This window comes from Carassius gibelio, chromosome B5, assembly GCF_023724105.1.
Source record: "Carassius gibelio isolate Cgi1373 ecotype wild population from Czech Republic chromosome B5, carGib1.2-hapl.c, whole genome shotgun sequence".
Classification (NCBI taxonomy): Eukaryota; Metazoa; Chordata; class Actinopteri; order Cypriniformes; family Cyprinidae; genus Carassius; species Carassius gibelio.
This window is the reverse complement of record NC_068400.1, coordinates 18,132,168-18,149,287: the sequence shown is the minus strand read 5'-3', so window position 1 is coordinate 18,149,287 and position 17,120 is coordinate 18,132,168. Positions and strand designations below refer to the sequence as shown.

The 17,120-nt window shown below is 35.8% G+C and overlaps 2 protein-coding genes across 2 annotated transcripts; one reads left to right on the top strand and one right to left on the bottom strand.

Annotated features, from left to right (window-relative positions):
- The first annotated feature begins 4,362 nt into the window (after window positions 1-4,362).
- LOC127957048 (putative defense protein 3) lies at window positions 4,363-6,218 on the top strand. Its single transcript, XM_052555388.1, has 5 exons — window positions 4,363-4,611; window positions 4,986-5,098; window positions 5,470-5,579; window positions 5,774-5,838; window positions 5,973-6,218. Exons 1-5 carry the CDS (start codon window positions 4,419-4,421, stop codon window positions 6,104-6,106), a joined length of 615 nt encoding a protein of 204 aa, XP_052411348.1. The 5' UTR covers window positions 4,363-4,418; the 3' UTR covers window positions 6,107-6,218.
- A 1,260-nt stretch (window positions 6,219-7,478) lies between these two features.
- Window positions 7,479-15,165, bottom strand: LOC127958287 (ADP/ATP translocase 2-like). The gene is made up of 4 exons (XM_052557091.1): window positions 15,055-15,165; window positions 10,914-11,400; window positions 8,522-8,662; window positions 7,479-7,745 (listed from the first exon to the last, which is right to left on the bottom strand). The coding sequence occupies exons 1-4, from the start codon at window positions 15,163-15,165 to the stop codon at window positions 7,588-7,590; spliced, it is 897 nt and encodes a 298-aa protein (XP_052413051.1). The 3' UTR covers window positions 7,479-7,587.
- Window positions 15,166-17,120: the final 1,955 nt, after the last annotated feature.

Here is a 17,120-nt window from a genome sequence, read left to right as displayed (position 1 = left end):
TCACCCACAAACGGAAGGTCTGGTCGAACTTTTAGTTTCATAGTTTTAGTTCATAGTTGCTCTATGGTCGCCAGAACAGGGGGGTGCTGGACATCATAAGAGAGACTTGGGAGGACAGACCTTGTCAATCTAAAAACAAAATTCAGTTTGTGATGGACCTGAGAACAAAATTCCACACTTTGGGGCGGCTCTCTACAGAGAATTTGTTACAGGCCCATGACAAGCAGAGCCAGCTGTATAACAGGGGAACCAATTTGCGTAAATTTGCACCGGGAGATAAAGTGCTTGTATTACTCCCAACATCAAGTTCAAAATTACTTGCAAAGTGGCAAGGATCATTTGAGGTCACACGGCAAGTTGGAGAGCTCGATTATGAGGTAATACGCTCAGATAGGAGAGGAGCACGTCAAATTTATCACCTCAATCTCCTAAAAAAGTGGAATGAGGGAAAATCAGAGATTTTGGCAATGGTGATTAGCGGAGAGGATGATCTTGGACCAGAAGCGGATATAAAAAAACAATATCTCGCTCTGGCCCCAGGGGGAGATCATCTCTCGCCCTCCCAGCTCATTGATTTGACTACATTACAGGCGGAGTTTGCTAATGTGTTTTCTCCCCTATCTGGCCGTACAAATCTCATTCAGCACCATATCGAGACAGAGCAGGGTGTGGTGGTTCGCAGCCGGCTATATTGCTTGCCTGAAAACAAGAAAAAAGTAGTTCAGGAAGAATTAGGAGGTATGCTTGAAATGGGGGTAATAGAAGAATCCAACAGTAACTGGGCGAGCCCAAAGCTGCACGTGAATCAGAATCAGAATCAGAATGAGCTTTATTGGCAGGTATGTTTACACAACCGAGGAATTTGTTTTCATGACAGAAGCTTCTGCAGTGTAACAGAATGACAGCAACAGAAAAAAACACAGATAATAAAAGAGTAAAAAATAGAAAAGTAAGTAAGGAACAACAATATACAAATTGGACTTTTCGACTGTTCAATTGCAACACCCGCTGACTGCAATGAAGGAATAGCCAGGACAATTTTTAATATGACACCCCACAAACGGGGGCCTTTGCCATGCCCTAATTTGGAATCATATCACACTAAACAATTTTGGGTGAAATGCGCAGTTTGTCCTGTAAAATATATACATTTACATTTAGTCATTTTGCAGACACTTTTATCCAAAGCGACTTACAATTTGGGGATACATAAAAGCGGTTCTCCTTAAAGAGTCAAAGAGAAGCAGGAAGTGCTTTTAATGCCAAGTTTTAGGCATTGTTCAAATAAGTAAAAGATAGAAAGAGCAAGAATAAATAAAGAGAAAGAATAAATAAAGAGAAAGATATATATATATTTTTTTTTTTTACGATGAAGTCAAGTAGCTTAGAAAGAGATGAGTTTTCAGCTGTCACTTGAAAATTGTCAGGGATTCAGCATTCCGGATAGGGGTGGGAAGATCATTCCACCAGCCAGAAATGGTGAACAAGAATGTTCTGGAAAGTGTTTTTGAGCCTCACTGTGATGGTACCATGAGGTTTTGCTCACTAGCATATCTCAGACTTCTGGAGGGGATGTGCGTTTGTAGTAGTGAGTGGAATTAGGCGAGTGCTGAGCCTGTGGCTGTTCTATATGCAAGCATCAATGTCTTGAACTTGATGCAAGTCAAGATAAGGAGATAAAGAGAGGTATATCATGGTCTCTTTTGAGCTCAGTCGTGCTGCTGCATTCTGAATCATTTGTAGATGTTTGTGCTTGACGGAAGTTCAGCCAGATGTGCATTATGGTAGTCCAGCCTAGAAGTGATAAGTGCCTGGACAAGGAGTTATGTAGCATGGTCCATTAGAAAGGGCTTGATCTTTCCAAAGTTGTGCCATGCAAACCTCCAAGATCGAGCAGTCTTTGCAATGTGGTCTTTGAAGGTCAGCTTTGAAATGTTACAGCAAGATTTCTTACCGAAGTTGATGGGTTAATTGTAGAAGAACCTAGCTGGATGTAGAAATCATGCTGTAGAGTTGAAGTGGCAGGGAAGACAAGAAGCCCAGTCTTTACCAGGTTGAGCTGTGGTTGATATTCTCTCATCCATGCCAAGATGTCCACCAGGCAGCCTGAGATTCGTGCAGCTACCATTGGATCATGTGTTTGAAAGGAAATATACAGTAGAGCTGTGTATCATCAGCATAGCAATGGTAGGAGAAGCCATGTGCCCTTTATGATGATACCCAGCATTGTACTCATGATTGACAGTGTCAAATATTTTATATATAAAAATGTAAAACATCAACAGCTGCTATCTGCCATTCGCTGGCTGGCACAGAGTCAGAGACACAAGCGCTGCACATTATAACCAATCACATATGAACGCCAGCTTGAACTCCCAGTGCAGAGCGTTGTTGCCCGAAGATGGTCCGAATTCGCCGCATTTGTGGAGTGGACTCTGGCGAGAAATGGGTCACCTCTCACTGTCTGTCCCATGGAGGATCCCACCAAGTCCACTCTGGACCCAGAGCCCAGCCCACCATCTCCCCACGGTACAGAGCATAAGCCCCAGCCCACCGATGACGGAGAGCCAGAGAGCAACCAGTCAAGCCCAGGACGGGCTCCTGATCCCCAGTTAAGCCCAGGACGGGCTCCTGAACCCCAGTTAAGCCCAGGAAGGGCTCCAGCCCCAGAGCTTGCTCCAGTGCCTGCTCCTTCGACATTCCAAGGTCCCACCCACGCCTCCCTCTGTTGTTTCTATGGTGCGAGGACGCACCTACCGGGAGGGGGGAGTAATGTTACATACATGCGGCATGTGCGTTGGCTGACTGAATTCTCTGGCTAATTATCTCATCAGAAACAACAAAGTGAAGATGTATGAAAGATATTTATTTTACAGTGTGAACAGCTTTAGAGATTATTATGGGAGTTTTTCAGAATGCTTAAACTTATGTACTGCAAACATTCTATGCTCTCTTTTTGTACAATAAAAGTGTTACAGGCTAATTAGTAACTTACAATGTTCTAATCAAATTCAAAATTAAATACAAAGTCAATTGTATTAAAAAAATAGTTTATGGTATGACACCCATATCTGGTGCTTATGGGAAGTAAAAAATTACCCTATAAGGCTTCTTTGCCCATCGCCCATTTTAGATCAACTAGCATAATCTATAAAGGTGCAAAATGCATACTTCCACATATTTGAGAATCAAGATATTTCATGATAGATTTTGGGAGTATAAAAAAAAAGTGATAATAATAATAAAACTATATAAATAAAAATAAAAAAATAAAAACAATAGACACCGTTCCAAATATTTTAATGGTTTTACTGGTTGTAATGGGACTTGTTTTGATTTTACAGGAAACTTTAATGGACCCTGTTGGTCTTTACTGGTAATTGCTTGCGTTTATAGGTGGCTTGTTAAAATCAATAAATCCTTATGGAATATGACCCAAAACGCACTATATATATTTTTTTTTTATAGTTTTAATGGTTAAAAGATGATGGTTTGTAATGTACGTAATGGTTATTTGTTGTGAAAACTATAAAAAGTTTCTGTGATGGCTTTGTTTTGTTTTTTCAGTAAGGACATACACCTATATCAGTTATATAGTGGTATTGTGCCTGCTGTGTGTCACATGTCAAGCATGAGACTCTGCATTCAGATTCTGCTCTTTGGTTCCACTCTCAACAGTCATAGTTGGAAATCACTTTGGCCTGATCCAATCCTGTGAAAAAGAGAGAAAGGAAGAACAAAAAGCAATCAAAGCAAAACATGTACTCTCTACAACAACAGTGACTCTCAGGATGTAAAAAAACATGTATTTTTTAAGGTTTAAATGATGATGCGATTCAATTTATCTCTTCATTTATTTGGATTTGAAAAAAATTTATTGCTAGTCTTTGCTTAAGCCTCAAGATACTTTTTGAGATCACTGTAGTTTGTGTACATTTACTGATAAAAAATAAAAAAATAAAATCTGATAAATAAAATAAAATAACAACTTAGGCTTTACCATTTAATGTTTTATAAATTATGTTACACAAAGCATAAAAAAGGCTGTTTAACAAAGACCCAATCTCATATGCCACCACCCAAACACAAGGAAAGATAATAAATTGAGCAGGGAAAATGTACATTTTCCATGCTCATTTCCTTCCTAACAGAAGATTGCTTTGTTTCTTTGTCCAGATCAATGACTGAAACTTCACATTCACATTTTCCTTTTTGAAAACCATACCACCTGACACTATATGAATACTTAATGCATTGTGCTGGCATGAAATGGCAATTTTTTTATGCAATTGTGACTCAGCAAAAGTGCCTTTCAAAAGTCGATTGTCCACCCCGTGATTTGGGAAAGTGTGTATAAATTAGCTGTGTGGCACTGTATTATTGCAAATGAGCTGTTGAAAAAGCCTTTTTCAGGAATCATGGATGCTGTGTTTTTTGGGCTTGTCATATTACAAGTTTTGACATCTGTTCTGTCCTATCCAAGTGGGGCACCAACTTCTGCTTGTGTGGATATGATGCCCAGGCATGGAGGAGTACAGCCCAAGCCAAACCCTGCTCCATACACCATCCATCCAAGCAGCACAACTTTTCAGACTGGCAAACCTATTACAGGTATGGGACAATTTGGATAAAGCAAATATGATGGGGTCACTGTTTTAGAAGCTACATTTTGTAAATTGATTCATTTTTTTTTTTTTTTTTTTGCAAGATCTGCATGTCTGAATCCAAAGTCTTGCTATACTGTTATGTAATTAATAACTGCATACCAAGGAAGTGTTAAAATATGGAAAATCCTCTCAATCAAGAATTTAAAATGTGTTGTCCATAAATCTATTTGGAAACAAAACTTGGAGATTACTTTTTTGTTTTATTTTGTTTTGGTCTGTTTTTCCTTGTTTTTAATTTAATGCATGTATATCACCTAAAATGAGGACAGTGGTGATAGCATCTCTGGTTTTAATGGTTGTTTATTTGTTGTTTGTCAGTTGTAATCAAAGGTCCAGACTATAGTGGTGTTCTCCTTGAGGCTCGCTCTGGATCCGACTCAAAAGCAATAGGAACCTGGCAGACACCTCCAACTAACACAAAGTTCTTAGCGGTAAGGCTTTGGAGTGTGTAAAGTTAAAGATTATGCTTCTATTGTACTGCAATTGCTATATCTGATATATTATGTATTATGATAAGATATGATTCAAATGAAACAGAACCCATTTAAATAATTTAAAAATGTCAAACTGCACCCGTTACAAAAATGTAAGTTATTTTCATAGTTACCACAGTTAACACTAAGTGGACTAATTATGGAAACTCCAATCAGAGACTACATAGCTATTCATTTTACAAGATAAACCCCCTCCTTTTTTTTCTGGGTTGTATAACTAAACATTCAGAAATGTTATTTGGTATACCAACAAGTGTTTTAAATTTGGTAATTGTAGTTAGTGAAGGTTGTACACTTATGTTCCCTAGTGTTCAGGAAACCAGCAAGGTGCAATCACCCATGCCAACACCAACATAAAAAACAACTCCACTGTATATACCTGGATTCCACCAGCTACAGCTAAAAATGTGATCTTCAAGTAAGAGTGAACAAAAACAAAAACTCAAATTCATACTACATGACTGTGCTAATAATGTAATTTGTAAGTTTGTGCAAAAAAAGTAGTTTGTATGCTAATACTGTTGTTAATTTTAGATTAGAAGCCCCCCACTACCCCTTAAATAATTTATAAAAATTATCAAACACTTCAATATTTCTCAACATATTTCTTAGGGCCACAGTAGCCCAGCAACGCACTGTGTTCTGGGTAGATGTGATGTCTTCAACTTTGACTTCCAGTGAGTACATTTTGTTTTATACATTTTGTGTAAAAAAATAAAAGGCTGTCACAAAGAATTTACATACGTAAAAGCAAGGAATAATCCATGTGCCATTTATTAAACAGTTTGACCTTTTGTCTCCTTATTATCAGGTAAAGGAGGAACATCACTTGATGTATATAGTAGTGCCGAAAGGATTGCCACCCCAAGGATTGTAACCCTGTTACTTTTTGTCTTTTTGTCATTTTGTTCAATACATGGTTGCTTTATAATGATCCAATACTGATTAAGTTGTACTAGCTCAGTTACTCTATATAAAATATTTAACCAATAATATACATTAAGACATAGTTTTATTTGCCTGACTAAATAAAAATAAATAATGTAATGCACAAAAATGTTTTATTGTGTTTTGGGTTTTATTTAATGACAGGATGAATGTTCATTATCCCTTACATATATTTCAAGATCTTGTCACTCTGGTGAAAATCAGGAACATTATCCTGCTGAGTACACAACATTATCCTGCTGAGTATTTTGTTGTTTCACCAATGGAAGATGAAAGGAGTGATTGGGATACAGGCACTATTTCTGCAATACTACTACTACTAATAATAATAATAATAATGATACTAATAATAATAGATTAACACAACAAAATAAAATAATGATAGTTAAAATATGCCATTTCCTAAAGTTAGATTTTTGGTGTCATGTTTGACAGTAATTTGTTATTTAAAATTCAGTTATGGAACATCCTTATTCAAGACACAGAAGAAATCATTCAGAACTTCAGTGCTGCATTACTGTAAAGAAATAAAATAAAATACCTTAAAAGATAGATTTGAACCACTATAAGCTGCAGCTTGCTTTAAAACACATAGTTTCATAAAATTTCCCTTGAAGACGTTTTTGAATAATGTGAATTATAAAAAGCATTATACTACTTAAACTGAATTTCTTACTACAAATTATATATAATATTTTTTTAAGCATGTGTATCCTTTCAAACTGTTATATGCTGCATTGCTTATACAACATAAGTATGTTGCATGTTTAATTCAGAAAGTTGTCTCCAATGTATTAGTACAAATCTTTAATCAGACTTTTATTTCAGTTTTATTTATTTCTTTCCTTTTGACAAATCACAAAAAAAAGTCAAATAATAAACAAAATTATAAATAAAACATAAACAATGGGCACACTCTTGAATGTCCAGATGTGACAGCTCAGAATATGAAAAAGCAATGATATGTTTGATAGGGACCAGTAATTAAAAAAGTAACACATATGGAAAATGGATTCCAGTTGTTCTTTAATAATAATAATAATAATAATAATAATAATAATAATAATAATAATGGAATGAATAATATATTGCACTGTTATATCATATAACCAAGATTTGTGTCTGAAATTAAATTGCATTTTAGCTTAGGTTTGGAAATAAAATGAACTACAGTACCATTAAAATATAAATATTCCTCAGCTTCTGGTATTGTAAATCAAATTAAGACTGAACAACAACAACAAAAGAATGCATCTGTATTACGTCAAGTCCATTCATTGCATGTGCAATAATGTAAGCTAGGGAAGAGAAGAAACATTTAAGAAAATAAAAGAAAAAAACATTCTAAACATATACACATATACTGTATTATCTTTTATATAACTATTAGTGCAACACTAGTCAGGCTTCACAAGTAAAGTGAGAGCCCTTTCACATAATTCACAATTTTTCCTTTAAATAATGAATTTGTTATAGTGTCACATAATCTTCTTGAGCTCGTCGTACAGAACCAGGACAATGGCTCCGCCCATACTCCTGAGCACATTGGACCAGGCGCCCTTGAAGAAGGCCTTTCCACCCTCATCACGTGCAATCTTCCTCCAGCAGTCAATAGTGCCGCTGTACATTATGTCAGCTAGAATGAATTAAACACTTAAGGAATAGTTCCCCCAAAAAGGAAAATTTTAAAAACATTTACTCACCATTAAGCCATCCAAGATTGTAAATGTCAAATGAATGAAATCATCAGAACAGATTTTGAGTAATGTAGCATCACATCACTTGCTCACCAATGGATCCTCTGCAGTGGATGGGTGCCGTCAGAATGAGAATCCAAACTGCTGATAAAAAACTGCTCTAAACTTCACAGAAATCCACACCACTCCAGTCAAACAATTAATGCCTTGTAAAGTGAAAAGCTGCATGTTTCTATGAAAAAAAAAATCCATCACTTTAAACTTTCACTTCTGTGCAAAATGTTCAGTCTTTAAATAACACTTCCTCCAGTGAAAAAGTCCATCCCCTGTTGTTTTTCCGATATTGATTCAGAAGAGATTACTTTTCACTTGAAATACAATATTATGGATAGAATAATCATATTTTACCTGGAAGTGAAAGTTTGAAGTTAAAACTGTCTTGATGAATTTGTTACAAACATGTAGCTTTTCACTTTACAAGATGTTAATTGGTGGACTGGAGTCATTTGGATTACTTGTGAATTATTGTGATCCTTCATTCACTGCAGAGCATCAATTGGTGAGCATCTTATATAATAGGTTTCTACATTTCTCCAAATATTTTCAGCATATTTTTATTTGCTTTAACATCATATTAAGACTAAACTGAACCAAACACCAAAAAGGCCTATGCATTTTGGGTGAAACATTAGAAGAAACAATTGTTGAATATTACCTTTTTTACGTCCAGACTGCATCATCATACAACGACGTACTGTGTCAAAGGGATATGATGTGAAACCAGCAATAATAGTGACTGAGTGTGCAATCATCCAGCTGACAAAAATATGGGTGTTATTTGGGTCGGGTAGCATGCCTGTAAAACACAGATATTTTTTTTACTAAAATAACAAAAACCAAAATGAATGCAACTGCCCTTTAAGGGTTAACAATTAATTATTAGTTGCTCAAATAAAATAAAATATTTCAAGGTGCCATTGTTGCACATTATTTTTGTTTTTAAAAATACTGAGCGAGAGCTCTCGGATTTAATAAAAAATATATTAAAGGGTTAGTTCACCCAAAAATGAAAATAAGGCTGCGTTTTACTCACCCCCGAGGCATCCTATGTGTATATGACTTTCTTCTTTCAGACAAATTCAGTCAGAGTTATATTAAAAATTGTCTTTTATATTTCAAGCTCTATCATTGCAGTCAGCAGGTGTTGGATTGCTTCAGTCCAAAAGACTTGAAATAAAAAAGCGCCCTTTCATAAAAATAAAAATGTCTCACACGGTAAACAAAGGCCTCCTGTTTTTGTAAGAAAAATATCCATATTCAAAATGTAATAATTACTTGAATCTAGCTTGAATATCAGAGGATTTTGAAAAAAGCCAAGAGGAGACTGGTTTTCCTTTGCTTAAGTAAGGACACTTTTGATCCAGTAAACAAACAGTGGTTTTCACAAGACTCACGAATGTGCAAGCTGACCTCAAACGTCATGCTCCCAGAACTGCTTGCGTGTACAACTGTTGGCACAAGTGAAATTAAAGTGATTATTATGTTTTGAATATGGATATTTTTCAAAAAAAAAAAAAAAAAAAAAACATCAAGTCACTATACAAGAGGCCTTTTTTCAGCCCCTAGAGCTGTGTGAGACACTTTTTTTTTATGGAAGGCACTTTTTATTTACTTCTTTTGGATTGAAGCAATGCAATCCCTCTGACTGCAATGATAGCGCTCGAAAGATCAAAGACCATTTTTTTTATAAAACTGGACTGGATTTGTCTGAAAGAAGAAAGTCATTTACACCTAGGATGCAGCCTAATCTTCATTTTTGTTGAACTTACCCTTTAATTTGTGTTCCGAAGATAAAGAAAGGTCTTATGGGTTTGGAACGACATGAGGGTGAGTAGCCTAATTAATGACAGATGTTCATTTGCAGCATAATTGGTCACCACACCTCTTTTCATCTCTCCACACAGGTTACCAGTTGGGGCTTGCCTCAAGTTCAAGACATTGATGCTTATGTATAGATCCCCCATGGGCTCAGCACCATCCTACTTCCACTCACTTTAATGAGTCTAAATCCCCTCCAGAATCCTGAGGTCAGTAAGTGAGCAATACCTCATTGTACCATCATAGAGAGGCACAAAATCACTCTCCACAACATCTTTATTCACTGTTCCTTGCTGGTGGAATGCTGACAATCTGGAATACAGAATCTTTGATGTAATGCTGAATCCTTGATAATATTCAAGTGACAGCTGAAAACTCATCTCGTGTAAATATTTGGCTACATTCTACAAAAAATAAAAAAAACTTTGCTTTTACTTTTCCTTAATCCCTCTCTGTTCCAGCTTGTACTAATTTGAAATATGTCTTATGTCTGGGCAACTCTGTAGTGTCACCTGTGTCATGCTGGCAGGAAGAAAGGTTGCAAAACATCAATATTTCTGTCATGACAACTCTTGGAGGGATTGGTATAGTGGTATATATATGGTGTATTTGGTTTTTGCGGATTAGATCTCCTACGCTGCTGCTGCAGAGTAAGTACTGAGATTTGCTTCTGTCAATAACATCCACAACATTCTGTATATAAATATTTTCTTTCTTTCTTTTTTTTTTTTTTAAAACAAGCCATTGGTAAATAGCCCAAAGCACTGAAAATGCTTGTTTTTCATAAGGATGCATTTGTGTAATTAGCTAAAAATGAGTGTTGCATGTTTGATCATGGGCTTTTTTCCTAATCATAGTCAATATTGGCCTGTTTTTAACAATTTCATTAAAGTTAATTGGTAACAAGCCTCTGTGATGGACTGTAATGAATCCAAACATATGTCTCGATTACAATATTTGCAATTGTGGTTGCTGAATAAATACCTTTGATGCCGTTTTAATAGAAAATCTAAATGTGGGATAAAACAAATGCAAGTATTTTAAGTGAAAATGCAATAATTCTAATAAACTGTGAAAAAATTTTTTTTTTTTTTTTTTAACTAATAATAATAATAATAATTTGTGAATTTCAGCCCTAGCTCTGTCCCAGATGTTAGATATTCTAGCATGGCCTTGGAAGTCACAATTAAGGGGCAATCTGGCCTATGTCTACTCCTAACAAAACCCACCTTTTGCAGTGTCATAGATGCCAAAGTAAGCCGCCCTGTAGATGATGATGCCTTGAACAGACACGTTGAAGCCCTGATACAAGCCCTTCAGACCATCAGACTTAATGATCTTTGTAAAACAGTGTCCAAGGCCTGTGAATTCTCTCTCTGCACCAGCCTTTCCGACATCAGCAGCCAAACGGGTTCTGGCAAAGTCAAGCGGGTAGACAAAGCACAGAGACGTGGCTCCAGCAGCACCACCAGAGGCGAGGTTACCAGCGAAGTACCTCCAAAACTGGGTACGCTTGTCAACACCATCCAGAAAAATATTCTTATACTTATCCTTGAAAGCAAAGTTGAGAGCTTGTGTTAGGAAATATCTAATGACATTGGCCAAGTTGCCTCTCCAGAAGGACAAAAAGCCCTGCTCCTTGGGAATACGTACTATACAGTCTACAATACCTTTGTATTGCTTGTCAACTGTAATTTGCTTGCTGGCATGCTGGATCTGCAAGAAAAGGGTAAAACTTTACAAAAAATAAAAAAATAAAAAATAAAAGTATCAATCATTCAATTTACCAAATATCACTACATAATTTAACCAATTCAAATGTATTGCATGCATTTTGTGTCACCAGTTACAAGACACCAAGTTGTCAGTCAGCGTTAAATATTTCAGTGCCTCTTCAAAACATGTATTGGTCTGCTTTTTCAGAAAAGAGACCACATTTTAAATGCTTAGATATGCTACCTTTATCAGCATTAGTATACAAATGTAATTAAAGCCAACAGACATAAACTAAAGGCAAAAACAGTGGCATTTATAGTCTTGGTTGCAACCCTCCATGAGGCTATTAAGCCTTTCCTGCAAAGAGATTCTCCTTGCCAGGACCTTTGTTAAAACTTTGTTATTGCCAATTGGTATGGAAGCATATGGATAGCAAAATAAATTTTGAAATGCAATTTGCAAAATTGCAAATATGTAAAATGGAAATGCATTTATTTATTTAAATTAACATTTTCCCATACATATGTGCAACGTTTAGTGTAAAATGAAAATGAAAATTCAATTATATAATTTACATTTGCCATTTCCTACACTTGTGTTAATATGTAAATTAAAAACATATTTTAATGCGTTATAAGTTGCAAAATTTTAATTAAACTGTATTACCCAAATTGATTAGATGTCCAAGCAAAACCTGGTTGCAAAAAGGTGATTTTAATCAGTCTTTTATTTTTTCTTAAATGCATTTACACTTACACATAAGACGTGTGAATTAAATACCCTGTGGTAATGTTGTTAAATTGAAAATGCATTCCGAGCCGATCATGCCTCCTACCTGTCAATCATTATATCAAGGTGGGGCTCGGCAACAAGGCACAATAGGTCAATATTTACCATTAACCAAACTCATTTCACCTGCCTTAGCATCTCACTGTTTAACACTCCGATTGATGAACATAAGAAAACAGACAATTCTACACTTATTTACTTGCCACCTTATTATACTATGGCTACACCAGATGCGACAGTAGCCGAATCACTGATTATTATAGGTTCAGTACTATTGTTCGTCGCGCCGCTCAAGTCCGGTGTAGACACAGTGTTGACTTCCTCTCTTTTAACCCATAATAGATAGCAAGTCCGGTGGTGGCACCTAAGCGTCGCGCACTCAACAAAACTAAATAGGCCTATATGTGAATGCATATATTAATACTAGACACCCTAAAGATCATGCACCAAAAATCGTTGTCATATATTTATGTTAAGACACTTTACTAGCCTTTAGTTCTGGAGCTTTGATGCAGCCATCATCTTCTCAAGGTGCAAACAGGAAATAAGTTCTGATCATGTGACAATTTTCAATAATCATGTGAAACTGCCCATAGATTGAGACCCTTTATTTTTTACCATATTTGCAGGAAGTACACTAAAACATAAGTCAGTAAGGTTTTTAGAGCTTTAAAAATAAAAACATTTATTTTTATTTTATTATGGTCACTATTGTAACCGGTGGGATTAAACGGGTTCTGTTGCCTTAAAATCGGTCTGTTTACACTCCGGTTGATGCCCGTGACCGTACAGAAAATGCTGCTGCTACTCCTGCTTGCCCAAGATGACACTTCACCAGTCAAATCCAGACACAGCTGTCACAGAAAATGCCAGAGATAGTTAGATCCTTTATTATTAAAAATCATGGGCATCAATCGCAATGTCCGGTGGCTGTAAACAGTGAGAGCTTTCATGACGGATTTAAAGAGAGGAACAAAATATAATGTAAGGAAGTAAATAAGTGTAACGTTAAAATTGCACTATTAAATTAGGCTACCTGCATCACTCAGCGTGATGTGCGATGCACCTGCAACACTTAGGTGTTCGGAGACACGCAATCTATTTTAGGAGAAGAATAAAGTATGGTGGCAATTAGGTAAAAGTGTAGAATTGTCTGTTTGATTATGTGCATCAATAGGAGTGTAAACAGTGAAATGTTGCGGCAGGTGTAAAGCGTTTGGTCAATGGTGAATACTGACCTTTTGTGCATCTTATTGCTGAGCCCTGTCTTGATATAATGACTGACAGGTAAGGGGCGTGATCGGCTTGGAATGCATTTTCAAATAAGCTAGGGGTATTTAATAAAAAAATAAAATTCAAACACCTTATCCGTAAGTATCAATGCATTTAAGAAAAATAAAAGGCATTTAAATCACCATGTTGCTACCCTTTTGATGCACCTTAGGTTTAGAATATATTTAAAAATTCACACTGCATTTTGCTACAATTATCTTGTGGTAGCATGATGAAAATGCAATCTCAAGTATCCTACCTGTAAAGTCTAAATGGATTTAGGAAAAATTACAAGTAAATTATACTTTTGCTACAGTTTTTGCTTGGGCATGTTAAACAATCGATTTGGGCAATACAATTTAATTTTAATTTTTCATTTTATAAAGCTCCAAAATATGTTTTTAATTAAACATATTAAATTATATGAACATATTATAAACATATTATAAATAAATATATAAATATAAATATATAATATACATATTAAAACTAGTGTAGGAAATGGCAAATGTAATTATATCAATGAATTTTCATTTTGCAATAAATGTTGCACATACAGTATTTATGGGGAAATTTAAATTTAAATATAGAAATACATTGCCATTTTGCAAATTACATTTGAGAATATCTGGTTAAGTTGCACATTTTCGTTTGGAACAAGGTGTCCCCTTTTTGCAGTTCCATTTATGCCTGCAAAAATAAAAAAATAAAAAATGATGCTTAAAATTTGCACTGGGTTGTTCTCGATTATGATATTTTAATACACACTGAACTAAAATGAAAAGATAAATAAAAGTTTCATGTAAAAGCCTTGAAAATTAACACAATTAGACAATAAATAAATTGACTGCATAAATTGTAACTTTTAGATTGTTTTCATAACCGTTAGCCTTGAATATTGTTACTAAAATATCATGTTTCCGCAGACCATGTAAAATCTAAACCTAACCTTACAAATGACCTTACACCAATGGAAACTGCAGTCGACAAAAATCGTGTTGATTATGATCTGTTGCTGTGTGATGTCATCAATATGCAGGATGCAGGTCGATGGGGTAGTCTCATATGTACTTACAGAAATATATTTTGTAGATATTATAATATGGAGATACATTTGTATAGCTATGACTAGCTCATTTTAAATTGTAATTCTGTCTGCCCCTGAAAGGGGTCTTTTTATTTACATTACTAGCACATGTGATCAGCCGAAATAAACCAGAATGCCCGCACAGACAAAGGAGTGTCTAAAATGCACATGCATGTTGAATAAAAATGTTTACTTTAACATAATGCTCTTTAACTTAATATAAGAAGTTGACTGGTTAACAACATGAACAACCTTGAAAAAGTGCACGGTTGTGTGAAAAAGATGCTTGTGGAAGATGCTCCTGGAACATTTTTATTTAATAATCATCATTGCTCCAGCTAATTTTTATTATAAGACAAAGTTATGCACCATCATTAAAAGCATGATCAAGACAAGAGCATATTCAATATTTACCAAGATGGACAGACATGTGAAATATATAATTCATACCTACTTTATAAAGCATGTTACACGTACGAAGAGTACAAGTTTATTGTAAAGCGTACCTGAAGGAGCAGCTTGACTCTTTCTATGGGAGCAACAGCAGTCTCCGAAATCACAGCGGCGATTCCACCAGCCAAAAAGTCCTGGGCAAATGAAAAAACGGTCTCACTCATTGTTCCGTGATGCTGCTGGTTAATGTCTTAATTTATAGATAGTCAATTACTTTTCTAAGGCCCTGATCGTGAGATACAATGAGATGTCTGCTCTTTTGCTACTGACTCATCTGTGCTTTAAGGTGGAGGAAACCCGACCTCTGTATGGAAATATTTGGTGTCTGTCATAGGCTATTCAGTTGCACTGCCTTCCTGGAAAAACCAGTTAGACTAGAACTAGTCAACCAACATCGTAGGCACTGGTCTCCTGGGTGATCAGGTGTTCAAGCACCCACGGGAATGACCGAGCAACCACAGAAAAAAAACATGAATTAGGCTGTGTTCAAATGGTATAATTGCTTACTGTTTACTGCCCAGTAGGCTACACAGTGCATACTGCCTACTATTATTTAAAGAATAGTGATTGAAACAGTATGCAATATGCAAAAAAAATGTTTCAGAATAGTGTGCTACAATGTCGTCACATGACACAAACTGAACATTAATTCAGCACAGCTGTGGAGGCTGTTATCTTGCAAATAAATGTGCTAACTGTTCTTTTTAAAGTCTTGTTAATAAGGCTTTATAGTAGTAAAGAATAATGGTACATTGCCCAATTTAACTAATTTCATAATTGGTATACTGTACATATTGGACAGAACTGTATCAACACTAAGATATCTTTAACTGAACAATAAAATTTTTGGCAGGCAAAAAAATCTATATATTCTCATTACATTTGCAAACAATGATAAATTCTGATTACACAAAATATCAGCATTTTCTTTAGCAACAGGTAAATATGGTGGCAGATATGTCAAGGCAAGTCAAGTCACCTTTATTTATATCAGAAGTGTCAAGTAACGAAGTACAAATACTTTGTTACATTACTTAAGTATAAATTTTGGGTATCTATACTTTACTTGAGTAATTATTTTTAAGCCGACTTTTTACTTCTACTCCTTACATTTTCACGCAAGTGTCTGTACTTTCTACTCCTTACATTTTAAAAATAGGTTCGTTACTTCTATTTCATTTCGGCTTGTTTTCATTTGTCATCATTAAAATTAAAACTATCCAGATAAATTGCGCCATCCGGACGGAGAGAATTTGATTGTGGTTGGATGAGAAGTATAAACATATACCATTCCGACACCCTATTGGTTTGTACATGATCCATCGCACCTGCACATGACACAAATAACATCACACTCTAGCAAGCACATAACCAGTTTTGGGTTCGTTTATGTAAACATATATTTCTTAAAAAGAAGGGTTGGGTATGGAACCGGTATCCGATCGCCTCAGAGTCAGTCCCCTTAAAGCTGCGGTAGGTAACTTTTGACGCTCTAGCGGTTAATAAACAGAACTGCTTGCGTCTTGCAGAAGAACATAGTAGCCGGAACTACTTCTCACTGTTTATGTCTATGAACAATCAAAGGTACTGGGTTACTCCGCCGCGGTATCCCCGAAGCAATCTAAAATAGTCCAATATAAACACTTATTATAGGTGCACCCTAGTGATTCAGGACAAGCTAAAAACACGGTTTGGAAAATGGATTCATGGTGTACTCGCTTATTATATACATTTTTCTACATTTTGAACACAAACAAAGTTACGGACCGCAGCTCTGATTGGTTGTTTCTTACCGGGAGCGGATGAATTTCTGCAAATGGCAATAGGACCACTGAGAGGAGCCAGAGGAACTTGATTTTTTTCACAGAATATCTGTCTCATATGCTACTGTCAGGACATAATGGCAGGTTTAACAAATATGTAAAAAATATATTTTTACAAAAGTTTCCTACTGCAGCTTTAAATGTCATATGAGACCGGCGTCAGACCAGTCTACTCCCGTCTTTCAGCGCACTCTTCAATCCACATACCGCCAGCGAAGCAGCGCATGCGCACTTAAACACAAACAGAGAACACAAGTTATGTGTTTATCGATAGATTGTTGGAATATCTGTATCTG